General features: G+C 43.3%; 1 protein-coding gene across 3 annotated transcripts; it reads right to left on the reverse strand.

Moving 5' to 3' along the window:
* Positions 1-26,814, reverse strand: LOC106570280 (metal regulatory transcription factor 1). Of its 3 annotated transcripts, none has more exons than XM_045694788.2 (11): positions 26,539-26,814; positions 23,659-24,169; positions 14,338-14,576; positions 13,820-13,951; positions 13,645-13,718; positions 12,211-12,344; positions 10,301-10,375; positions 3,779-3,836; positions 2,913-3,667; positions 1,340-1,409; positions 1-1,074 (listed from the first exon to the last, which is right to left on the reverse strand). In XM_045694788.2, exons 2-11 carry the CDS (start codon positions 24,124-24,126, stop codon positions 698-700), a joined length of 2,382 nt encoding a protein of 793 aa, XP_045550744.2. In that variant the 5' UTR covers positions 24,127-24,169; positions 26,539-26,814; the 3' UTR covers positions 1-697. The 3 variants fall into 3 exon arrangements, with proteins under 3 accessions (XP_045550744.2, XP_045550743.2, XP_045550745.2); XM_045694787.2 differs by having other exon boundaries at positions 13,639-13,718; positions 26,539-26,810; XM_045694789.2 differs by lacking the exon at positions 10,301-10,375 and having other exon boundaries at positions 13,639-13,718; positions 26,539-26,813.
* Positions 26,815-27,634: the final 820 nt, after the last annotated feature.

Raw genomic sequence — 27,634 nt, forward strand, 5'->3', positions numbered from 1 at the left:
TGAAATGTTAAAAACGGTTATATTGTGAACATTCAAGAAAAACTCAATTTGTTCTTTGACAGGTTAGTTTGCTCGTGTCTATATACACTGTATTGTTATAGCAGCATTTACAACATCTCCAGATCATTTGTAGGTTCATAATGAAATGGAACGGATACATGACACACACCATCCCAGAACATTTAGCATTTCACACACATTTGACAAAAACTGCAATGCCAAGTACTGCATGGGGAGTGATATTCCCCGTGCAGCGTTTTTTCTTTCTGCGCCATCAAAAATAAATGTCACCCTTAATGTTTCCAGCGGGACTAGATGTAAAGTGGAATATTGCTACAGAGGATTTGTGCTTGAGTCAAATGTTTTCCACACTACACTCAGCGGCCAGCCAGTGTTCTAGCCCAACTCATAATTAAACGCTACCAGACATTACATAAATCAAAATAAAACACTGTAGATAACCTGCATCGACCTGATCTACACTGAAATGTAGCATTTGATTGCTTTCTACCCTCAGCAACTAGTATGGGGTTACTGTTGGTTAAGGTTATGGGGACAGGGTAGGGAGACATGATCCTGAACTAGGTATTAACAACAGAAAGAGTTAAGTACACAGTACAGTGCATATAAAGATGTCTCAGGTGGATAAGTAACAGGAACAGTTTCTTCAGTATCAAAAGGTTGACTTGAATTTTCATCAAGGAGGTACAGGTGGAGGTGGCGGTTGAGGCTGCTGTGGTGGAGGGGGCTGGGGTGGTGGGTCCTGGGGCTGAGGGGGCTGGGGTGGTGGGTCCTGGGGCTGAGGGGGCTGGGGTGGTGGGTCCTGGGGCTGAGGGGGCTGGGGTGGAGGGTCCTGGGGCTGAGGGGGCTGGGGTGGAGGGTCCTGGGTTGATAGGTCCTGGGGCTGCTTGACCTGGGCACCAGAGGGTTCACCAGTAGGTTGACATGCCAATGTCTGTTTCTCTGTGTCTGATGCTGTGCTGCCGTCTCTGCAGGGGCACCGACACTGGCATGACTCTCCCTGTCTGATGACGATGACAGGCAGACGCAGGCCTAGCTGTTGCAGAGCTGTCCCTAGAACACAACAAGACCGAGGGCACGTCAAATAACGGTTTTAAACAGTCATACATCCATAAATATTGTACAGTGCAACAACCTCACAGATACGGTCTTGTAGCTAGCATTACAATATCTACAGCTCTGCAACTGATAATGTTTAGCGGTCAAAATCATTGAAATTATCAAAATGTAGAATACTAGTGTAAAAAGCACACCTAAATACATCAGAGATTAATATCGGTAAATATAACGAAGTAAAGGATGAATCTCAGTAAATGACCTGTGTTCCCTCCCATAGGTATTGCTGTGGTGAAATAGAGCTTCTCTAGTGTCGAGCCACTGTGTTGTTGCTGAAATACAACAGGACAAGAGAAGACAGCATGTTCAGCATATGATTAACAGAATATCAATGCCTCGTGGCTAAAAAGAGGAATAGTTTCATTAAAACAAGTGATGGTCAATGAACAGCTGGACTGGATGAGATCCAGCAGGCCAGTGATTGGACTGGGACTCTCCATATCCTAATGAAAAGGCCAGTGATTGGACAACCCTCTCCATATTCTAATTAGCTGGCTTTACTGCACTCCAGGTTTCAATAAATCATCTAGAATAATGACACCAATAAATACCGACAATACTGACAACAAAAATATCAATTCATAAAAAATGTGCCTATAAAAACATGAAGGAATGTGATATTATTAGACCAACATCTGCTAGCAAACCTAAATGTATTAGCTGTTATAATACACTATTTATATATATAGTATGTGGACACCCCTTCAAATTAGTGGATTCGGCTATTTCAGCCACACCCGTTGTGTGGTAGGCCACACAAGCTCACAGAACGGGACTGGCGAGTGCTGAAACGCGTAGCGCGAAAAATCGTCTGTCCTCGGTTGCAACACTCACTACAGAGTTCCAAGCTGCCTCTGGAAGCAACATCAGCACAAGAACTGTTCGCCTGGAGCTTCGTGAAATGGGTTTCCGTGGCCGAGCTGCCGCACACAAGCCTAAGATCAACATGCGCAATGCCAAGCGTCGTCTGGCGTGGTGTAAAGCTCGCCGCCATTGGACTCTGGAGCAGTGGAAAGGCGTTCTCTGGAGTGATGAATCATGCTTCACCATCTGGCAGTACGACGGACTAATCTAGGATTGGCGGATGCCAGGAAAACGCTACCTGCCGCAATGCATAGTGCCAACAGTTTGGTGGAGGAGAAATAATGGTCTGGGGCTGTTTTTCATGATTCAGGCTAGGCCCCTTAGTTCCAGTGAAGATAAATCTTAACACTACAGCATACAATGACATTCCAGATGATTCTGTGCTTCCAACTTTGTGGCAACAGTTTGGGGAAGGCCCTTTCCTGTTTCAGCATGACAATGCCCGTGCACAAAGCGAAGTCCATACAGAAATGGGTTGTCGAGATCGGTGTGGAATAACTTGACTGGTCTGCACAGAGCCCTGACCTCAACCCCATCGAACACCTTTGGGATGAATAGGAAAGCCGACTGCGAGCCAGGCCTAATCACCCAACATCAATGCCCGACCTCACTAATGCTCGTGGCTGAATGGAAGCAAGTCCCTGAAGCAATGTTCCAACATGTGATTAACAGAATATCAATGCCTCGTGGCTAAAAAGAGGAATAGTTTCATTAAAAAAAGCCTTCCCAGAAGAGTGGAGGCTGTTATAGCAGGAAATGGTGGACTAACTCCATATTAATGCCCATGAATTTGGAATGAGATGTTTGACAAGCAGGTGTCCACATACTTTTGGTCATGTAGTGTAGCTTATAACGGGCCTAACTTGTAATAATTATAATAACGTATTAGTAACTTGTTAATGATGACTTACTAATAGCTGTGTCTGTGTGTCCCGCTGCCTCTGGTCATTGACACTGTTAAACAGCCACTGGAGGTTCTGTGTGGACAAGGTCAGGGGCTGGAGGGTACTCTGGGCTGGGACAGTAGGAGGAGCAAAGTGCCCCAGGGAAAGGGGTGTTAGTGGGGCCTGGATGGAGGAGCTGGGGGGTGGAGGGTATGGGCCTGGTTGCGAATAGATGGAAGGCGTCTCAGCTGGCTGTAGTAGTAGGCTCTGGGTGGAGCATGGTTGTGAATCGAGGGTGGTGGTTGGCTCTAGTAGGAGGCTCTGGGTGGAGCCTGGTTGTGAATGGAGGGTGGTGGTTGGCTCTAGTAAGAGGCGCTGGGTGGAGCCTGGTTGTGAATGGAGGGTGGTGGTTGGCTCTAGTCGTAGGTTCTGCTGTGGAAGTAGGCTCTGGCTGGTTGGCTGTGGTAGTAGGCTCTGATTGGAGCTAGGTTGATAATAGACGGATGCGGCTGGCTGTTGTAATAGGCTCTGGTTGGACAGCTGTTCTGGATTCACATCATGTTTAGTTATTTCACTGATCATGGGAGAGACAGCGACAGGAACTGGACAGGGTTCACCAGGGGTGAGGACAGCGACGGGCTGGGGTACAGGACAGGGTTCACCAGGGAGAGAGTCAGATTGGGCAGGACAGGTAGAGATAAAACAGGGAGATGCTTCTGGGAGCACCACGGTTGGAGATGGGTTCTCCAAACTACATGAGGGCACTGCCAACGACAACACACCTGGAGAAAATAGGGGAGAGGAAATAAGGGGTTTGAAGGGCTAAACAGGAGACAAGGCATTTAGACGACAAAGCACTGGTGGTGTTCACCACAACATAGCACAGTACTCACCCTGTGTCTGGGGCTTGTCTTGAAACAGCAACTCAAACATCAGATCCAGGGCATCAGACTGCCACAGGGACAAGACAGCAGCAGAGTAACGTTAGAAAAGTCAGCCTACAGTTGCCTTGATCAAAACATATACAGTGCATTCGGAAAGTATTCAGACCTTGACTTTTTCCACATTTTGTTACGTTACAGCCTTCTTCTAAAATGTATTAAATTAATTTGTTCCCTCATTAATCTACCCACAATACCGCATAATGACAAAGCGAAAACATGTTTTTCGTTTTTTTTTGCAAAGTCCTTAAAAATCGCAATCTGAAATATCTTATTTACATGCAATACCCATCAACAGTTTGGACACACCTACTCATTCAAGGGTTTATCTTTATTTTCACTATTTTCTACATTGTAGAATAATAGTGAAGCAGTCAAAGCTATGAAATAACACATATGGAATCAAGTAGTAACCAAAAAAGTGTTAAACAAATCATAATATATTTTATATTCTTCAAAGTAGCCACCCTTTGACTTGATCACAGCTTTGCACACTCTTAGCATTCTCTCAACCAGTTTCATGAGGAATGCTTTTCCAATAGTCTTGAAGGAGTTCCCACATATGCTGAGCACTTGTTGGCTGCTTTTCCTTCACTCTGCGGTCCAACTCATCCCAAACCATCTCAATTGGGTTGAGGTTGGGTGATTGTGGAGGCCAGGTCATCTGAGGCAGCACTCCATCACTCTCCTTTTTGGTCAAATAGCCCTAACACAGCCTGGAGGTGTTTTAGGTCATTGTCCTGTTGAAAAACAAGTGATAGTCCCACTAAGCGCAAACTAGATGGGATGGCGTATCGCTGCAGAATTCCATGCTGGATAAGTGTGACTTGAATTCTAAATAAATCACAGACAGTATCACCAGCAAAGCACCCGCACGGTGGGAACCACACATGCGGAGATCATCCGTTCACCTACTCTGCGTCTCACAAAGACATGCAGTTGGAACCAAAAATCTCAGATTTGGGCTCATCAGACCAAAGGATAGATTTCCACTCGTGTTTCTTGGCCCAAGCAAGTCTCTTATTATTATTGGTGTCCTTTAGTAGTGGCTTCTTAGCAGCAATTTGACCATGAAATCCTGATCCATAAAGTCTCCTCTGAACAGTTGATGTTGAGATGGTGTCTGTTATTTGAACTCTGTGAAGCATTTATTTGGGCTGTTATCTCAGGTGCAGTTAACTCTAATGAACTTATCCTCTGGGTCTTCCGTTCCTGTGGCGGTCCTCATGAGAGCCAGTTTCATCATAGCTCTTGATGGTTTTTGCGACTGCACTTGAAGAAACTTTAAAGGTTTGACATTTTCCAGATTGACTTATCTTCATGTCTTTGCTTATTTGTGCTGTTCTTGCCATAATATGGACTAGGCCTTTTACCAAATAGGGCTATCTTCTGTATACCACCTCTACCTTGTCACGACACAACTGATTGGCTCAAACACATTAAGAAGGAAAGAAATTCCACAAATTAACTTTTAACAAGGGCCACATGTTAATTGAAATGATTTCCAGGTGACTACCTCATGAATCTGGTTGAGAGAATGCCAAGTGTGTGCAAAGCTGTCATTAAGGCAAAGGGTGGCTACTTTGAAGAATCTCAAATCTAAAATAAATGTTGATTTGTTTAACACTTTTTTGGTTACTACATGTGTGTTATTTCATAGTTTTGATGTCTTCACTATTATTCTACAATGTACAAAAAAGGTACAAATAAAAACACTGGAATGAGTAGGTGTCCAAACGTTTGACTGGTACTGTAAGTATTCAGAACCTTTGCTACGAGACTCATAATTCAGCTCAGGTGCATGCAGTCTCCATTGATCATCCTTGAGATGTTTCTACAACTTGATTGGAATCCACCTGTGGTAAATTCAATTGATTGGACATGATTTGTAAAGGCAATCTACCTGTCATTATAAGGTCCCACAGTTGACAGTGTATGTAAGAGCAAAACCCAAGCCATCAGGTGGAAGTAATTGTCCGTAGAGCTCCGAGACAGGATTGTGTCGAGGCACAGATCTGGGGAAGGGTACCAACACATGTCTGCAGCATTGAAGGTCCCCAAGAAAACAGTGGCCTCCATCATTATTAAATGGAAGCAGTTTGGAACCACCAAGACTCTTCCTAGACCTGGCCGCCCAGGCCAAACTGAGCAATCGGGAGAGAAGGGTCTTGGTCAGGGAGGTGACCAAGAACCCGATGGTCTCTCTGACAAAGCTCCAGAGTTCCTCTGTGGAGATGTGACAAGCTTCCATAAGGACAACCATTTCTGTAGCACTCCACCTATCAGGCCTTTATGGTGGAGTGGGCAGACGGAAGCCACTCCTCAGTAAAAGGCACATGACAGCCCGATTGGAGTTTGCCAAAAGGCACCTAAAGAAACAAGATTCTCTGGTCTGATGAAACCAAGATTGAACTCTTTCGCCTGAATGCCAAGCGTCACATCTGGAGGAAAACTGGCACCATCCCTACGGTGAAGCATGGTGGTGGCAGCATCATGCTGTGGGGATATTCATACATGTTGGTGGGCTTCTTTCTATACAGTGTTTTGACACGTATTTGAAATGTACAATTACCCATAAATTGTCATAAATCACTGCATAGATAAGTTATTGTTACAGTGTGGGGTCCTTATTTCCCCTGTCTGACCGCGCTCAGAAGAGTCTGCCTGGGTCTGAACCACATCTCTGATCCACCCAAGGAGACGATAAATACTCCAGTAAAAAGGAGGAGAAACTGAGAAACCTCTAGGTTAGATCTTCAATCCGTGATGGACTTGGGGCAATTATATCTAATTGGGGCCCGATCGTCTTCCCTAGATCCCCTAATTCAGACCCAGTCTGTGTCCCAAATGGCACCCAATTCCCTACATAGTGCCCTACTCTTGACCAGTGCCCTGTGGGCTAAATTAAAAGTGGTGCACTGTATAGGGAATAGGATGTAATTTGGGCCGTTGACTCAGTGTTGCTGAGCTGGACTGTAGAATGGAGTCAGGGACTGGGAGTGATGCCACATTGCCCCTGGCACCCAGTGAACCTCCATGGAGCACGGACCTCCTTAGCTCCCCCTTAAACCAAAGCTGTATCCTTCCCTGGGAAGGCTACCGACTTACCCCTGGCAAGTTGACCAGTCTCAACAGGCATGTGCAACTTGGAGGGAACGTCTAGGTCTGGGATTATGCATCATCAATATCAATCAATGGTCCAGTATGTCAAGGATGAAGTGTGTTGACATTTTAGAAATCTTGAAAAAGTCATGAGACCACTACTGAGTGAAGGTTTAGAGCTAGCACATTGCCCAATGGCTGTAGCCAGGCTATCGCCAGGTGATTTGCAGTGCCAGGAATTGTTCTGTGAAATCAGTCACGGCCATCACACACTTTTAACTGTTAACTGTGCTCTACGGAAATCACAGGGAAGAGAGAGGTTCCTCCATGTGCAGCTGGATTCAGGTAATCACCCAGTAGATTGTCTACTCTTTTAGCCAGGCTTGCTCTCCCCCCCACTAATAAGTATGTCTGGTAATCGGGTTAGCTGCCCCGTCGAGCCGGGGGACCTAATTGGGACAGAGACGGTGGACAAAGTGAAAATGAATAACTTTGGTCGAGGTGTTATTAAACTAGGAGGGTCAATTAGAAACGTGTGATGTGGTAACGCTGCACCATGCAGCCCCAGTCCAGTAGAGATGATTGTGTTAGAGACCTGGACTGAACCAGGAGAGATGATTGTGTTAGAGACAGAGACCTGGACTGAACCAGGAGAGGGGATTGTGTTAGAGACAGAGACCTGGACTGAACCAGGAGAGGGGATTGTGTTAGAGACAGAGACCTGGACTGAACCAGGAGAGGGGATTGTGTTAGAGACAGAGACCTGGACTGAACCAGGAGAGGGGATTGTGTTAGAGACAGAGACCTGGACTGAACCAGGAGAGGGGATTGTGTTAGAGACCTGGACTGAACCAGGAGAGGGGATTGTGTTAGAGACCTGGACTGAACCAGGAGAGGGGATTGTGTTAGAGACCTGGACTGAACCAGGAGAGGGGATTGTGTTAGAGACCTGGACTGAACCAGGAGAGGGGATTGTGTTAGAGACCTGGACTGAACCAGGAGAGATGATTGTGTTAGAGACCTGGACTGAACCAGGAGAGGGGATTGTGTTAGAGACCTGGACTGAACCAGGAGAGATGATTGTGTTAGAGACCTGGACTGAACCAGGAGAGGGGATTGTGTTAGAGACCTGGACTGAACCAGGAGAGGGGATTGTGTTAGAGACCTGGACTGAACCAGGAGAGATGATTGTGTTAGAGACCTGGACTGAACCAGGAGAGGGGATTGTGTTAGAGACCTGGACTGAACCAGGAGAGATGATTGTGTTAGAGACAGAGACCTGGACTGAACCAGGAGAGGGGATTGTGTTAGAGACAGAGACCTGGACTGAACCAGGAGAGGGGATTGTGTTAGAGACCTGGACTGAACCAGGAGAGGGGATTGTGTTAGAGACAGAGACCTGGACTGAACCAGGAGAGGGGATTGTGTTAGAGACCTGGACTGAACCAGGAGAGGGGATTGTGTTAGAGACAGGGACCTGGACTGAACCAGGAGAGGGGATTGTGTTAGAGACCTGGACTGAACCAGGAGAGGGGATTGTGTTAGAGACAGAGACCTGGACTGAACCAGGAGAGGGGATTGTGTTAGAGACCTGGACTGAACCAGGAGAGGGGATTGTGTTAGAGACCTGGACTGAACCAGGAGAGATGATTGTGTTAGACAGGGACCTGGACTGAACCAGGAGAGGGGATTGTGTTAGACAGGGACCTGGACTGAACCAGGAGAGATGATTGTGTTAGACAGGGACCTGGACTGAACCAGGAGAGATGATTGTGTTAGACAGGGACCTGGACTGAACCAGGAGAGGGGATTGTGTTAGAGACAGAGACCTGGACTGAACCAGGAGAGGGGATTGTGTTAGAGACAGAGACCTGGACTGAACCAGGAGAGGGGATTGTGTTAGAGACCTGGACTGAACCAGGAGAGGGGATTGTGTTAGACAGGGACCTGGACTGAACCAGGAGAGATGATTGTGTTAGACAGGGACCTGGACTGAACCAGGAGAGATGATTGTGTTAGACAGGGACCTGGACTGAACCAGGAGAGGGGATTGTGTTAGAGACAGAGACCTGGACTGAACCAGGAGAGGGGATTGTGTTAGAGACAGAGACCTGGACTGAACCAGGAGAGGGGATTGTGTTAGAGACAGAGACCTGGACTGAACCAGGAGAGGGGATTGTGTTAGAGACAGAGACCTGGACTGAACCAGGAGAGGGGATTGTGTTAGAGACCTGGACTGAACCAGGAGAGGGGATTGTGTTAGAGACAGAGACCTGGACTGAACCAGGAGAGGGGATTGTGTTAGAGACCTGGACTGAACCAGGAGAGGGGATTGTGTTAGAGACCTTCCCTGTAGCTCAGTTGGTAGAGCATGGTGTTTGCAACGCCAGGGTTGTGGGTTCGATTCCCACGGGGGGCCAGCACAGAAAAAAAAAAATATTAAATTAAATGTATGCATTCACTACTGTAAGTCGCTCTGGATAAGAGCGTCTGCTAAATGACTAAAATGTAAAATGTAAATGTTTTTCAGTGGCAGGGACTGGGAGACTAGTCAGGATCGAGGGACAGATGGACGGAGCAAAGTACAGAGAGATCCTTGATGAAAACCTACTCCAGAGCACTCAGGACCTCAGACTGGGGCGAAGGTTCACCTTCCACCAGGACAACGACCCTAAGCACACAGCCAAGACAATGCAGGAGTGGCTTGGAGACAAGTCTCTCAATGTCCTTGAGTGGCCCAGCCAGAGCCCGGACTTGCACCCAATCTATCATCATTTTCAGGAGAGACCTGAAAATAGCTGTGCAGCGACACTCCACATCCAACCTGACAGAGCTTGAGAGGATCTGTAGAGAAGAAGGGGAGAAACTCCCAAATACAGGTGTGTCAAGCTTGTAGCGTCATACCCAAGAAGACACGAGGCTGTAATCACTGCCAAAGGTGCTTCAACAAAGTACTGAGTAAAGGGTCTGAACACTTATGTAAATGTAATATTTCCGTTTTTTATTTGTAATAAATTAGCAAACATTTGTAACAACCTGTTTTTGCTTTGTCATTATGGGGATTTTTTATTTATCCTTTCATCCATTTTAGAATAAGGCTGGGAAAAGTCAAGGGGTCTGAATACTTTCCGAAGGCACTGTACAGTACATGTCTTAGTTACCATATTATATAAACATTACCATACAGTATGAACAACATTGACATGTATAGTTAGCCCAGAGACATGGCTGTGGTCTCTAATAGCGTCTGTATAGCCAATAGCATAGCTAAGTGTATACATGTCTTTAAGACATATTGAATGGTGATATATTTATTCAGACTCAGTGTGTGATATTGAAAATGTGGAAAGAAAGAGGTACAAAATGACTTACATTATTTTCTCTGAGCTGAGAATCAGTGGAAATCAGGCTCATATCACTGAGACATGGGGAACGAGGATTCAAATCCTGTGTTTCAAAACATGATTATTGATTGATTATAAGAGGTGATTAGAGATAACCGCAAGTTGAGAAAAGATTTCAACTGGAGAAAAATAGAGCAAATGTATTGATTGTATTGATATTGGATCAGTAATAGACTTGACACATACAGTGCCTTGCAAAAGCATTCATCCCCCTTGGTGTTTTTTCTATTTTGTTGCATTACAACCTGTAATTAAAATTGATTATTATTTGGATTTCATGTAATGGATATACACAAAATAGTCCAAATTGGTGAAGTGAAATGAAACAAATTATTTGTTTAAAAAAATTCTAAAAACGGAAAAGTGGTACGTGCATATGTATTCACCCCCTTTGCTATGAAGTCCCTAAATAAGATCTGGTGTAACCAATTACCTTCAGAAGTCACATAATTAGTTAAATAGATTGCACCTGTGTGCAATCTAAGTGTCACATGATCTCAGTATATATACACCTGTTCTATAAGGTCCCAGAGTCTGCAACACCACTAAGCAAGGCGCACCACCAAGCAAGCAGCACCATGAAGACCAAGGAGCTCTCCAAACAGGTAAGGGACAAAGTTGTGGAGAAGTACAGATCAGGATTGGGTTATAAAAAAATATCAGAAACTTTGAACATAAATCCATTATTAAAAAATGTAAAGAATATGGCACCAAAACAAACCTGCCAAGACAAGGCCGCCCACCAAAACTCACAGACCAGGCAAGGAGGGCATTAATCATAGAGGCAACAAAGAGACCAAAGATAACCCTGAAGGAGCTGCAAAGCTCCACAGCAGAGATTGGAGTATCTGTCCATAGGACCACTTCAAGCCGTACACTCCACAGAGCTGTGCTTTACGGAAGAGTGGCCAGAAAAAAGCCATTGCTTAAAGAAAAGAATAGGCAAAAATGTTTGTGGTTCGCCAAAAGGCATGTGGGAAACTCCCCAAACGTATGGAAGAAGGTACTCTGGTCAGATGAGACTAAAATTTAGCTTTTTGGCCATCAAGGAAACGCTATGTCTGGCGCAAACCCAACACCTCTCATCACCCCGAGAATGCCATCCCCACAGTGAAGCATGGTAGTTGCAGCATCAGTCTGTGCAGTTGTTTTTTTATCAGCAGGGACTGGGAAACTGATCAGAATTGAAGGAATGATGGATGGTGCTAAATACAGGGAACTTCTTGAGGGAAACCTGTTTCAGTCTTCCAGAGATTTGAGACTGGGACAGAGGTTCACCTTCCAGCAGGATAATGACCCTAAGCATACTGCTAAAGCAACACTTGAGTGGTTTAAGGGGAAACATTTAAATTCCTTGGAATGGCCTAGTCAAAGCCCAAACCTCAATCCAATTGAGAATCTGTGGTATGACAAAGATTGCTGTACACCAGCGGAACCCATCCAACTTGAAGGAGCTGGAGCAGTTTAGCTTTGAAGAATGGGCAAAAATCCCAGTGGCTAAATGTGCCAAGCTTACAGAGACACACCCCAAGAGACTTGCAGCTGTAATTGCTGCAAAAGGTGGCTATACAAAGTATTGACTTTGGGGGGGTGAATAGTTATGCACGCTCAAGTTCAGTATTTGTGTCTTATTTCTTGTTTGTTTCACAAGAGAAAATATTTTGCATCTTCAAAGTGGTAGGCATGTTGTGTAAATCAAATGATACAACCCCCCCAAAAAATCAATTTGAATTCCAAGTTGTAAGGCAACAAAATAGGAAAAATGCCAAGGGGGGTGAATACTTTCGCAAGGTACTGTATGAGACAGAAACAGATGAAATGTGTCATTGTCAAAACATCATTAAGTGCCATTTTCAGTCACATGGTGGGAGGACTCACCTCTGAGAGAGAGTGGCTGTCAGTGATGTCAGCTGACGGTCCAGGGTCGTGACCTTTGATGTTGTCCCTCAGGCTGTTGAAGGAGCTTAGGGAGTTATCACCATCTGTGTCCACCTGAAGGAGGGGTGGCTCGCCTAGGAGAAATAACACACACACATTACTTTTATTGGTCTCTCTTATACAGCAGCCGACCTTGTTGCTTACAGCCCCATAATTTGAGATAGTCCCAGCTTGGAGATAGAAAGGTAATTTGCATCCACAACTCTTAGCCTCATGGTTGAAGGTGAGAGGATATAGAAATACTGTCAGCAATATACAAGCCCATGCATAATGACTAGGAACATTAATAGCATGACTATGGTGACGTAGACTTTTTAGTGCCTTGAGGCCTGTGTTTTTGGGGGAAAAGGGCAAGGAGGTTCAAGCCACTAACATTGTCTGAGAAACAGGCACGCACAGACAAGCAGTTCTGCATCTTACAGATGGAAACTTCCAGTGGGAAGCCAACTAAACAGCTGACTGTTTCCTCAGCCTCTGATATCAATGTGAGTTTACAGATGTCTCCATGCATTCACAGATCACATGCAATAGTTAACTAAAGAGACCCCATCTGATACTCATAGCTCCTTGGAGAGGAAGAGTTTGTTGGGTTCTCTGGTATCAGAGGAACAGGCTAGAAAGACAAATGACAGACAGTGTTATAGTCAGAATGGAGTGTGAGAAGATACAAGTATGTATGTGTGTGTATATTTGATCTGTGTGTGTGTGTGTGTGTGAGTGAGAGAGCCAGGGCCCCAGAGGAAGCAGCAGTATTAATAGCTGTGTGCTTCACCACCAAGCTCCACCACAACAACAGCAATCAGACTTGGGTTCAAATAGCATTTGAATTACTACAAATACATGAGCATTTGCTTGAGCCTGGCTGAAGCACCAGATTGATGGGGTTTGGACTTTTGGGACTGTTTTGTGTGTGTGTGTCATTATGCACAGTCAGGGTTGTCAATGGGTAGTGTCTCTACTCTACATTCCATGCCATAGCATGTATCTGCTACATTGAAGCCATCCTCTTATGTGTGTGTGATCTCAGCACTCTGCTGGATGTGGATAAATAGGCTCACTAGGATTCAATGACTGGGTGTTAGGAGAATAAATGGGCCAATAAGAATCTGGGGAGGTGAGCGGTTCTAAGGCCTATCTAGTGGGCTGAAATAAACTGATGTTTTCAACACACACACAGTAGAGGAAGCCATACTCCATTAGGAATACTCAATAAAGTGTAGCAGGGAGGAAAGAGAAGTGCTGGAACGTATTGTTGTATCTGAATCTCTGGACAAGCGGTTTTCAACTCTCCCTAGTCTTATTTCAAATTAAACAGGGTTTGAGCTAAAGGAGCATGCTATGTATCCCCACAATTCCTGTCATACACACCTGTACCTGTGTGTCCCAGGAAGTGTGTTTGGAGATGGTCACTAGAGGTGAAAGTCTTGTAACAGCCAGGATTATCACACCTGGGGAGAAAACAACACAAAATGTGGTTATTTGTGTCCATTTATGCATTCGTACATGCATTAATTTGTTCACTCAACCCACTGAAATCTTGTGAGCTCACCTGAAGGGCTTCTCCTTGGAGTGTGTCCGGATGTGTTTCCTCAGGTCACTCAGGGTGGTGAAGTACTTGGTGCATCCATCTGACTCACAGTTAAACGTGTTCCCTGTGTGCAGTCTCTGGTGGGCTTTTAGCCTGCACATCAACACAATCACAACAGATGGATCTAACACGGCTGATGTTTGCAGTTCAGCACACCAACAGATAGTCACAGAGCTGTGGCTTTACTTGGGGTCAGCATACCAAAGGCCACTAGGATATGTTCATTAACTTTGAGTTCGGGGGGGTCAGGAGAGTGCTGAACTTATGAAACATCATCACGTGACACTTGTCTTGATCCATGGCAGGAAGACTATCCCCTAATATCGTTTGACTACGATTGCTTTCAGTTGACAATTTTGGTGCCAGTGGGCCTGGAAATAATCTCTTAAGAAAACATATGTGGTGATGAAAGACAGCTAGGTTGGAGTATCTACTCTGCCTATTCAATGGCTTGGAAGGAAAACACTGGTCTAACTTACCTGTACAGTGTGTTGTAGGCCTTCTCACAGCCCTGTTGATCACACTCGAAGGGCTTCTCCTTGGTGTGAACGCGGACGTGGATCTTCAGACTGTAGGAGGTGAGGAAAGCCTTGTCACAGCCCAACTGGTTACAGACAAATGTGTACTCTCCTCTGTGTCTCTTCTGGTGAGTCCGCAGGTTCCCTGCTGTGCTGTAGGTACGAGTACAGTCCTCGTATAGACACTGGTAACGCTTCACCTGCAGAACAGACAGGCAAAGAGTTGTTATATAAACTATGCGAAAAGATGGAACACCGCCACATAAACATACGCTTAACATGTAGGAAGTGTTCATGGCAATTACCGGTACGTAACACTTGACAAGCATTACATCAAGTCTGGAAATGAATTAGCTGTATTGGTTTATATGAGAAGATTGAAGTGCACATGTATGAATGAGACCTAATTAGCTTCACAGAAAGAGAACCAAGAGGCTGTAGAGCATAGAGAGCAGTGAAATATTCCTCTCATCTCGACATCTGCAGAGAACTTGAGATAATGACTCATTGGTTCTGGATGGGAGAGGCTGATGAGGGAAAACAGAAGCTTCAGAGCTACCTCCCGGGCTGGCCCAATTTCACCGCCCCAAACAAATCCCCTCTCCTGTCTCTTCCCCTCACTCACTGACTTCATCATAACAGTTGGCATGTCGCCTTCACAGAATATGGTGCTGCTGCTGCTAACCTAGCATGGTCGATCTTCTCAGTGATGTGACTTAATGACATCTTACTCCCTTCCATGTTCTACACTCTTAGGGAAAAAAAGGTGCTATTCAGAACTTAAAATGGTTCTTCGGCTGTGCCCATAAGAGAACCCTTTTAAAAACCCTTTTTCGTTCCTGGCAGAACCCTTTTGGGTTCCATGAAGAACCCTTTTGCACAGAGGATTCTATCTACATAGAACCCAAAATGATTTTACCTGGAACCAAAAAGGGTTCTCCTATGAGGACAGCCAAAGAACATTTTTTTTATAGAGTGTATATGTGATATGCCAAATAGGGTCTGTCTGTTATTCACAGATTGAGAATGCACATCATATGACATCACGTGTGAGCCTGACCAACCCGATGTAATGTTTGCCCTAAGGGTTGATGCCTACACTCTCAACATGGTGTCATTTAAAAGAATACTACAAATGGCTCTCTGCCTAGCTATAGCCTTGCAACATCCTTCAAGACATAATGGCCGGGACATTAAGAACACCTGATTTTTAAGCCTTGAGACATTGATTGTGTATTTGTGGTATTCAGAGGGTGAGTAGGCAAGACAAAAAAATGTAAGTGCCTTTGAACAGAGTACGGCAGGTGCCAGGCGCACTGGTTTGTGTCAAGAACTGCAACGCTGCTGGGTTTTTCACACTCAACAGTTTCCTGTGTGTATCAAGAATGGTCCACCAACCAAAGAACATCAAAGGGGGGGGGGGGGGTTCAACTCAATATTAGGAAGGTGTTGCCAATGTTTGGTATACTCAGTGTATGTGAATGAGCAATGGCGCCTCTCCTCCTCACAACCAGAATACCAGGAGTGTGTTTTCCGGACAACATGTCCAAATAAATACAGAACATGCTCAGATATCAAAACAGGCTTATGTGCAATTTTTGTTTAACCTGTTTGGGATAGGGGGCAGTATTTTCACGGCCGGATAAAAAACGTACCCGATTTAAACTGGTTACTACTCTTGCCCAGAAATGAGAATATGCATATTATTAGTAGATTTGGATATAAAACACTCTACAGTTTCTAAAACTGTTTGAATGGTGTCTGTGAGTATAACAGAACTCATATGGCAGGCAAAACCCTGAGAAGATTCCAAGCAGGAAGTGCCCTGTCTGACAATTTGTGGTCCTTTTGTTGCCTCTCTATCGAAATTACAGTATCTGTGCTGTTACGTGACACTTTCTAAGGCTTCCATTGGCTCTCTAAAGCCGCCAGAAAGTGGATTGGGGTGTCTGCTGTCTCTGGGCAAAGTATAGGAGCTCTGTTTGTCAGTGGACTGCCTGAGGACTCAGAGACTGGAGATGCGCGTTCACGACACTTGGCCATTTTTTTCTTTCCATCTTTGAATGAATACAACGTTGTCCGGTTGGAATATTATCGCTATTTTACGAGAAAAATAGCATAAAAAATTATTTTAAACAGCGTTTGACATGCTTCTAAGTACTGTAATGGAACATTTTGAATTTTTTGTGTAAATATGCGCTCGCACGTTACCCTTTGGATAGTGACCTGAACGCACAAACAAAACGGGGGTATTTGGACATAAATATGGATTATTTGGAACCAAAACAACATTTGTTGTTGAAGTAGAAGTCCTGGGAGTGCATTCTGACGAAGAACATGTGAGCCCCGATGTTGGCGGGTGTCTGAATAGCTAGCCTTGATGGCCGAGCTATATACTCAGAATATTGCTAAATGTGCTTTTGCCGAAAAGCTATTTTAAAATCTGACATAGCCATTGCATAAAGGAGTTCTGTATCTATAATTCTTAAAACAATTTATGTATTTTGTCAACGTTTATGATGAGTAATTTAGTAAATTCACCGGAAGATTTCGGTGGGTATGCTAGTTCTGAACATCACATGCTAATGTAAAAAGCTGGTTTTTGATATAAATATGAACTTGATTGAACAAAACATGCATGTATTGTATAACATAATGTCCTAGGAGTGTCATCTGATGAAGATCATCAAAGGTTAGTGCTGCATTTAGCTGTGGTTTGGGTTTATGTGACATTATATGCTAGCTTGAAAAATGGGTGTCTGATTATTTCTGGCTGGGTACTCTGCTGACATAATCTAATGTTTTGCTTTCGTTGTAAAGCCTTTTTGAAATCGGACAGTGTGGCTAGATTAACGAGAGTCTTGTCTTTAAAATGGTGTAAAATAGTCATATGTTTGAGAAATTGAAGTAATAGCATTTCTAAGGTATTTGAATATCGCGCCACGGGATTCCACTGGCTGTTGAGTAGGTGGGACGATTTCGTCCCACATACCCTAGAGAGGTTAACTACTGTCGTGTCTTTGGGCACCATTAAACTGAAGACATGTTTATCAAATAACTCCCTGTAATTATTATTACGCGATTAAACTGATTAATCGTTTAACTGTAATTAACTAGGAGATCGGGGCACCAAGGAAAATATTCAGATTACAAAGTTAAAATTTTCCTAATATAACTTTCCTATATTATAACATTATATTATATTATAGTATCTGACCGATTATCTTCTGGTTTAAATGGTGTATTTTACCTCGTGTCCAGTCTCATTCCAAACGTCGTAAATTGTTGTTATCTGCACAAACCCAGTCTTCACTAAGTCATCCATACATCAATTGTCTTAAAATCCTTTATTTACTAAACTAAGTAATTCACAGAAAGCATACAAACAGTAGTTATCATTACAAAGAAATGGTAGAGTAGTGTGCCCTAGTGGGCTAAACCGGCATGGCGGCTTGTTAAACAAACAAGGGGGTTGGGGGCAGCGGAGAAGGCACAACAGAGTTGATAAATATTAACAATTGATATGCTAATCCTTTGCACATGAACGCTCACTCATTCGGGAACAATTGTAATCAATATATATTTACGCTCAGTCTGTCGTCGGGATCCTTGTTGGAGAGTTTTTTTGTCCTGTTGGAGAGTTTTTGTCCGCGTTCTCTCTCCCTCGGTTAGAATGGCTCTTTCAAAGCGACATTCGTTCATGTCGTTATAGAATGGATGTTTCGTCGGTCTTCCCGTTCAATGATACCGGATTTCTAGTTGCAGACTAGTAATTAATATCAAAGACTTGTTATTATTCTGTCGGTATCGATAGTCTAAAAGTTTAACCTCTATGGGCTAGGTAGGACTATTTTACACCATTTTAAAGATAAGACTCTCGTTAATCTAACCACACTGTCCGATTTCAAAAAGGCTTTACAATGAAAGCAAAACATTAGATTATGTCAGCAGACTACCCAGCCAGAAATAATCAGACACCCATTTTTCAAGCTAGCATATAATGTCACATAAACCCAAACCACAGCTAAATGTAGCACTAACCTTTGATGATCTTCATCAGATGACAACCCTAGGACATTATGTTATACAATACATGCATGTTTTGTTCAATCAAGTTCATATTTATATCAAAAAACAGCTTTTTACATTAGCATGTGACTAGCATGTGACTAGCATTTCCACCGAACACTGCCGGTGAATTTACAAAATTACTCACGATAAACGTTCACAAAAAGCATAACAATTATTTTAAGAATTATAGATACAGAACTCCTCTATGCACTCGATATGTCCGATTTTAAAATAGCTTTTCGGTGAAAGCACATTTTGCAATATTCTCAGTAGATAGCCCGGCATCACAGGGCTAGCTATTTAGACACCCAGCAGGTTTAGCACTCATCAAAGTCAGATTTACTATAAGAAAAATGTTCTTACCTTTGTTGTCTTCGTCAGAATGCACTCCCAGGACTTCTACTTCAATAACAAATGTTGGTTTGGTCCAAAATAATCCATCGTTATATCCAAACAGCGGCGTTTTGTTCGTGCGTTCTAGACACTATCCTAAAGGCTAAATAAGGGTGACGAGCATGGCGCAATTCGTGACAAAAGAATTCTAAATATTCCATTACCGTACTTCGAAGCATGTCAACCGCTGTTTAAAATCAATTTTTATGCCATTTTTCTCATAAAAAAGCGATAATATTCCGACTGGGAATCTGCGTTTAGATAAACAGACAAAGGAAAAGAAACCATTCGGTCGAAGCGGGCACGCGCCTAAGCCCATAGTACTCTGAGTGGCCACTTGCCAAAAGCGATAAAGTGTTTCAGCCAGAGCCTGCCTCGATATCGTTCAACATTTTCCCGGGCTCTGAGACCCTATGGAAGACGTAGGAAGTGTCACGTTATTGCACAGATCCTGAGTCTTCAATAAAAAGAGCCAAGATGAAACACTACTTCTCAGACAGGCCACTTCCTGCTTGAAATCTTCTCAGGTTTTGGCCTGCCATAGGAGTTCTGTTATACTCACAGACACCATTCAAACAGTTTTAGAAACTTTAGGGTGTTTTCTATCCAAAGCCAATAATTATATGCATATTCTAGTTACTGGGCAGGTGTAGTAACCAGATTAAATCGGGTACGTTTTTTATCCAGCCGTGCAAATACTGCCCCCTATCCCCAACAGGTTAACCACGTGGTATGGTTAAAGTTCAGTCGAGGAATGCATGGTCAAACCTTGGCTCTCTCTTCTGAGGTAAGCTGGTCTAAAGAAAGAAATTCTGGGTGGGGGTTTTATACTGAACATAGAAAAGCTGTCACATGACGCCTTGTCCTGTCTGTGTCCCTGGGGACGTGCCGATGACTGAGTTAAGCTTTGTACAGAAATACAATTCTCTCACATTAACATCAGTACATAGCATCTCAAAATATTCCAAATAGCTTTAATCTTATTAAATCATTTTATACAACCATTAGATGTAAGTCTCATCGCTGAGGCTAGTATATAAACCTTAGTATGGTAATATGGCCATATTGTATCTAATGAGCCTCACAAAATTGTACCTAGCGGACCAGTTCGTAGCTGGATTCTTCACCGATCTTTTATACCTTCTGCAGAACATAAATTTGTTCGGTTCTCCAATTCTGTGAGGTGGAAGAATCCTTTGTTCTCCATGAAAACACTCTGTCTCTTTATACTGTGGCCATGAGGCAGGACATTCTCCTTTGGAATTTACGACCGCCTTCACACAGCCTTGTGTCAGAAATATAGAGGTCGGGGGATGGTGCATAGAAAACCCAGAGGGCAACGTCATGACACTACACATGGTTGATGATATTACTAGTTTATCTAACGTGTCCTGCGTTGCATATAATCGATGCGGTGCCTGTTAATTTATCATTGAATCATAGCCTACTTCGCCAAACGGGTGTCGATTTAACAAGCGCATTTGCGAAAAAAGCACTGTCGTTGCACCAATGTACCTAACCATAAACATCAATGCCTTTCTTTAAAATCAATAAACAAGTATATATTTTTAAACCTGCATATTTAGTTAATATTGCCTGCTAACATGAAATTGTGTCACATCTCTAGCGTTCATTGCACGCAGAGTCAGGGTATATGCAACAGTTTGGGCTGCCTGGCTCGTTGCGAACTAATTTGCCAGAATTTTAGGTAATTATGACATAACATTGAAGGTTGGGCAATGTAACAGGAATATTTAGACTTAGGGATGCCACCCGTTAGATAAAATATGGAACGGTTCCGTATTTCACTGACAGGAAAAAGTTTCTGGATTCGACCATATTATTGACCTAAGGCTCGTATTTCTGTGTGTTATTATGTTATAATTAAGTCTATGATTTGATAGAGCAGTCTGACTGAGCGGTGGTAAGCAGCAGCAGGCTCGTAAGCATTCATTCAAAACAGCACTTTCGTGTGTTTTGCCAGCAGCCCTTCGCAATGCATTGCGCTGTTTATGACTTCAAGCCTATCAACTCCCAAGATGAGGCTGGTGTAACCGATGTGAAATGGATAGCAAGTTAGCCGGGTGCGCGCTAACCTCACTCGCTCTGAGACTTGGAGTGGTTGTTCCCCTTGCTCTGCATGGGTAATGATCCTTCGAGGGTGGCTGTTGTCGATGTGTTCCTGGTTCAAGCCCAGATAGGAGCGAGGAGAGGGACGGAAGCTATACTGTTACACTGGCAATACTAAAGTGCCTATAAGAACATCCAACAGTCAAAGGTATATGAAATACAAATCGTATAGAGAGAAATAGTCCTATAATTCCTATAATAACTACAACCTAAAACTTCTTACCTGGGAATATTGAAGACTCATGTTAAAAGGAACCACCAGCTTTCATATGTTCTCATGTTCTGAGCAAGGAAATTAAACGTTAGCTTTTTTACATGGCACATATTGCAATTTTACTTTCTTCTCCAACACTTTGTTTTTGCATTATTTAAACCAAATTGAACATGTTTCATTATTTATTTGAGGCTAAATTGATTTTATTGATGTATTATATTAAGTTAAAATAAGTGTTCATTCAGTATTGTTGTAATTGTCATTATTACAAAAAAAATAATAATAATTAAATATAAAAAAAACGCTGATTAATCGGTATTGGCTTTTTTGGTCCTCCAATAATCGGTATCGGCGCTGAAAAATCATAATCGGTCGACCTCTAGAAGAGACTTCCTTGGGCCAAGAAACACAAGCAATGGACATTAGACTGGTGGAAATCTGTCCTTTGGTCTGATTAGTCCAAATTTGAAATTTTTGGTTCCAACTGCCAGATTTTTGTGAGACGCAGAGTAGGTGAACGGATGATCTCCAGATGTGTGGCTCCCACCATGAAGCATGGAGGAGAAGGTGTGATGGTGTGGGGGTGCTTTGCTGGTGACACTGTCTGTAATTTATTTAGAATTCAAGGCACACTTAACCAGCATGGCTACCACAGGATTCTGCAGCGATACGCCATCCCATCTGGTTTGCGCTTAGTGGGACTATCATTTGTTTTTCAACAGGACAATGACCCAACACACCTCCTCCACAATCACCCGACCTCAACCCAATTGAGATGGTTTGGGATGAGTTGGACTGCAGAGTGAGGGAAAAGAAGCCAACAAGTGCTTAGCATATGTGGGAACTCCTTCAAGACTGTTGGAAAAGCATTCCAGGTGAAGCTGTTTGAGAGAATGCCAAGAGTGTGCAAAGCTGTCATCAAGGCAAAGGGTGGCTACTTTGATAAATCTAAAATATATTTTTTAACCCTTTTTTGGTTACTACATGATTCCATATGTGTTGTTTCATAGTTGATGTCTTCACTATTATTCTACAATGTAGAAAATAGTAAAAATAAAGAAAAACCCTTGAATGAGTAGGTGTGTCCAAACTTTTCACTGGTACTGTATGCACCCAAGCTAACTGGCTAAAGTTGGCTAGCTTGCTAGATAGCTATTTCCAGAAATAAATGAGAGCACCTCACTGACCATTTCACTCGCCGTAGCAGAGCTGGTTAGGCGCGTTCGTGACTAACTATTACTTTTTTTGCCTACAGTGTACTGACACCGTTCATATCTAGCGGGTGTTGCGCCTTCGTAAATTCATCACCCAGATGAGAGTGCTAGCCAGAGTGAATTTGCAAAAGCAAGAGATGTGCTAACTGGATAAGTCATTCAAGTTCTTGCTTGCTAACCAAATTACACCTGCATCTCTAGCTGTGTATAGCCAGCGAAAAAATGATATGAGTGGAAAAAGTCAGTCACTCACCCACTCCTCCAATGACATTACATGACATCCTCCTAACAGCTAGCTATCTAGCTAATGTTCGCCTCCATGTTTTTAGCTTGCTACATTAATAGATACGCTAGCCTATTAGCCATGTTATGACTGACTTGGGATCATTGTCCTTGCTAATTTGATCGTATTGACATTCCCAGCCTTGAGTTACATTCTTCTGTTTTTGTTCAAAATATTGAGTCATTGAAACTGAGAGTGCATCCTGAATGGAGGCAGCAAACAATGCACCAGGCCAGCTGTGATTTACAACCTGATAGAAATATTTGTTGGACTAACAAGAAATGTATTGGTGAATTACACTAATCATGCAGTGAACTGTATCCATCTATTCAGCCAACAATGCCTTAGTGTACGTCAAGGAATGTTGAGTCAAATAGAACCTATTTTTAAAGTCTTAGACCGCTCCTCCCGAGTGGCGCAGCAGTCTAAGGCACTGCATCTCAGTGCTAGAGATGTCACTACAGACCCTGGCTTGATTCCAACTAGATAGTCTTCAGGGATAGATGCAAGGGGTTGAGGGTAGCTGAAGGCTGGGACTAAAAACAAAATGCTAGACAACTAATGTAAAATATACTGTTCCCGTAATATATATATATATATATATAGTATGTATAAGCTGGAAGTAGAAGTCTAAGCATTGTTGTCCATTAGTTTACTCCAATTAGGGGAGGGGTGGTAGGGTTAGGGGAAAATAATAAAGGAGGAAAATATATAAATATATATTTAAAATAATATACATATTTAAAAAATAAAAAATAAAACAATTATATATATATATATATGGGGGATTAGAAATGATGCATTGATAGAAGCCACAATCTACAATATTAAAGCTGATCTACCCCATAAAAAAATATCTAAAAAACTGGCTTATGTGACCAACTGGGGTTGAAACGGGTTAGCCCACTGAGCCAAAGCCTTGGCATTAGCTCAAGGAGCTAACACAAGTCTTCAGGTCTTTGGATATAAAGGCTTACCTCGCTGTGGTGGGTATCTGGGCACTCAGAGTGTAGTGTGATGGTGGCCCCCTGGATGTGCCGGGGCATGGGTGTGGAACCAGGGTTGATGGTGAACTGGATCTGGTCCTGGGAGATGGTGTGGTGGATGTACCCCTGTGACATGGCCTCCCAGTGGTCTTCCAGACCTCCACGGTCCTCCGTCTCAAATCCCTCGTCTAGATACATCATCAGGTCCTCTTCTTCCTCTTTATTGTCAGTTGTAGAACCCACAGGGTCTTGCTCAATCATCACGGTGGTTCTGTCATACACTGTGTCCAGACTGTGCACACCAGAGTCCAGTGGAGAGGGCAGCAGTAACCTGTCCCATTGGTCCCAGTTGACAGTAACCATCTTTCTGGACACATTGTCCTCTTCAACCTCCCGACTTGTCTTGTCCACCTCTTCCTCAAAGAGCATGGTCTCATTGGATTGGACATTCATCCTCATGCATGGTAACAAAAGGTGCACACACACACTAACTGGTTTGCCACTGAAAGGAGAGCAGAAGAGAGGGGAGAAAATGTATGAAGTTGAGGCTCTTCAGTTAATTTCATAAAAATACAAATTGTAAAACATTTAGAAAGTGATCCTTTTCAAATAAAACTATACTAAATATATTCACATCACCAAATAAGTTTAAAACACACTGTTTTGCAAAAAAGGTCTACAGTAGCCTCAACAGCACTCTGTAGGGTAGCACCATGGTGTAGCTGGAGGACAGCAAGCTTCCGTCCTCCTCTGGGTACACTGACTTCAATACAAAACCTAGGAGGCTCATGGTTCTCACCTCCTTCCATACACTTAAACAGTAATTATGACAACTTCCAGAGGATGTTCTCCAACCTATCAGAGCTCTTGCAGCATGAACTGACATGTTGCCCACTTAATCAAAGGATCAGAGAATTAATATAGTACTGAAAGCATAAACTACAGCTAGCTAGCACTGCAGTGCATAACATGTGGTGAGTAGTTGACTCAAAGAGAGAGAAAGACAATAGTTGAACAGTTTTGAACAAATTAATTTATTCCAAAATGAAGGAGAAGCAAGAGAAAGATTTCATAATATTTTTTCACTTTCAGTTTTACTGCTAGCAAGTTTAACCTACTCAAACACCCTGCTCAAATAGAGGGATGCTATGTTAGCTAGCTGGCTATGACTATCCAACACAACATTGGAACTCTTCCAAGTCAAGGTACTGTGGCAGATGGCAGGGAGAGATCAGGGGAGTGGTGATTGAAGGAAGATATCTTGCAGCCCGCTGACTCCACCCCCGAGCCTTATATGGACTTCTTGTCCCAATGAGGCAAGCCAGTGGATCATTAAGCCATTGAGAGCTTGGGGATAAAAGAAGAAACGGGCTGCACAAAGAGGGAGAGGGCCGAGAGGGAAACGCGTGTTATGGAGTGTGAGAAGCGGGAGAATTCTCTGTAAGATTACCCGTCGTGAACTGGTTGCTGGATCCCCCCCTTTTCCCACCGTGTGCAAATATCCCTAATAAATTATCCATTTGCATTCTTGTTATGCTCCCTGTACGTGTTTGGTTATTGAACTTGGTGACTTGGAAACTCTACACTCTTGAGCCTGCTACAGTATGCTTTTGGTTTTCTTAATTTATTGCCTCCGGGGCCCGCCGGTGTAAGTGTTGTGTTGGCTCCCGAGTGATGCAGCGGTCTAAGGCACTGTGGGAAAAGGGGCGTCACTACAGACACCCTAGAGGCGTCACTACAGACACCCTGGTTCGATTCCAGGCTGTATCACAACCGGCCGTGATTGGGCGGCGCACAATTGGCCCAGTGTCGTCCGGGTTTGGCCGTCATTGTAAATAAGAATTTGTTCTTAACCGACTTGCCTAGTTAAATAAAGGTTAAAATAAAAATAATTTAAAGTGATAAACTGCTTAATGACTACTGTAAATTTACTGTATGATTGTAGCGGGTTTAATAACGCGTTAGTTCTATTAGCTATGTTGACTATGACATTACTTTAGCTAATATGGTGACTATGTAGGCTGTTGTGTTGTGCATTGAAGTCCAAAAGCGAAGGGAAAAGGTGAGAGGAGGGGAGTGCATAGATGCGAGAAGGAATACAATGTGGCTGCTATAAAAGTGAACTGTGAATATGCTTGATTCATTCCGCCGATTTGGTTGAAAAGCATTTCTTAAACGGAAGCAAATGGAACGGAGATAAACATACCTGAATTTGTCCAATACAAACTCTTGTTTGCAACTGTTAGACTAATGATTACACCCTAGATCGCTACATGCAGGCAAGAGTGTGCAAGGCGTTATTGAATGTGTCACTGTCTGTCCATTCGTCACTGTCAGTCTCCTCAAAATTCTCTCTCCACCTGTGTGCACCTACCTTGTAAACTTTCATTCATAGGCTAGGTTGTAGCAACCTTATAATGGGTATAGGGAAAATTAGAGAATCGTATAGTAAGTAGCCTGAACCTATCGATGTTACATTGAACTGGCTGAATGGAATATGAATGACAGTCATCCAACATGCTGTAATAGAAATAAGGCCATGCTCATGAAAAGTAAAAATGGTCCTCCCTCATTTTAAACGGCACCGACCGCCACTGGTATCAAGTAACAGTAACCCATCATGAGAAATACATACGCATATCATTTTTTTCACATAAAAATGACAAACATACTATTGGTTAAACGTACTTTTGGTTAAACGGTTTGAAACTACAGTAGCCTAATACAAAGTCAACGACATTCTTGGCATTCCTCGGTGAGCTCTAGCTATCATCGAAACTATTTTACTTGTTGCTAACGTTACTAGCACTCACTCAGCAGACGCAACACATAAATGTTGCCATGTTTCAATAACAATTCCAAACTACTCACCGTTTTGAATGTTCACCACGTAAATGCAGTCAAGAACAACTACAAGGTCATCAAAGTATTTATAAAATGTCTTCCGCTTTGTTTACCCGGACTCAATCACCAATTCCTCCGTTGTTACAATGTTGCAACATCGTAGTTACCCTAGCAGCCTACTTATCCAGCTTCCTCTTTCCGCCCAGAATTAACTCACTCAACCGTGAAATAAACTACAGGTAACTTCCAAAATAAAGGAAACACCAACATGGGCCACCACGAGCCAGAACAGCTTCAATGCACCCTGGAATAGATTCTACAAGTCCCTGGAACTCTATTGGAGGGATGCGGCACCATTCTTCCACGTTCCACCATTCTTCCACATTCCACCATTCTTCCACATTCTTCCAGAACTTGGTGTTTTGTTGATGGTGGTGGAAACCCCTGTCTCTGGCAACGCTCCAGAATCTCCCGTAAGTGTTCAATTGGGTTGCGATCTGGTGACTGAGATGGCCATGGCAAATGGTTTACATCGTTTTCATGCTCATCAAACCATTCAGTGACCACTTGTGCCCTGTGGATGGGTGCATTGTCACCCTATAGCCAGCGGCATAGTCATGGTAGCCAAAATAATTGCCTGCCCAGCAATTTATACATGACCCTAAGCATGATGGGATGTGAATTGCTTAATTAACTCACGAACCACAACTGTGTGGAAGCACCTGGTTTCAATATACTTTGTAGCCCTCATTCACTGAAGTGTTTCTATTATTCTGGCAGTTACCTGTACAGCCATAGCTCTGGGATAGAAGTGTGCTACAGCGCCATCTTGTGAATATTAATTATTTCTGACCACTACTCTAACAGGCTTTTAAAGGTTTAGCCAAAGCGACACTGCACACCATCTGAAATACCTATTTTTGTAAACCTGACAGTGATATAATCCTGATGAAATACAAGGATCAACATAGTTGAGGTATGAGTTTAATTGTCTGAGTAGAAATAATTGTGAACAGTAGTTGGTCCATAGATGGTTAGTTGTAGGCCTACGTATCCCCTGGCAGTAACCCCCACAGAAGAACAGCCCACTCAAACCCATGAGCCCCCCTTCCCCCATAAAGCT

The sequence above is a fragment of the Salmo salar genome, chromosome 14, assembly GCF_965601325.2.
Source record: "Salmo salar chromosome 14, fSalSal1, whole genome shotgun sequence".
Classification (NCBI taxonomy): Eukaryota; Metazoa; Chordata; class Actinopteri; order Salmoniformes; family Salmonidae; genus Salmo; species Salmo salar.

Excerpts from the sequence above, each read along its gene's own strand:
- LOC106570280 (XM_045694787.2), bottom strand. The coding sequence starts at position 24,126 with ATGAGGATGAATGTCCAATCCAATGAGACCATGCTCTTTGAGGAAGAG. Across the intron at positions 1,410-2,912 it reads ACACACAGACACAGCTATTA|CAACAACACAGTGGCTCGAC; the intron begins GTAAGTCATCAT and ends GTTGTATTTCAG. Across the intron at positions 1,075-1,339 it reads ACCTATGGGAGGGAACACAG|GGACAGCTCTGCAACAGCTA; the intron begins GTCATTTACTGA and ends GTTGTGTTCTAG.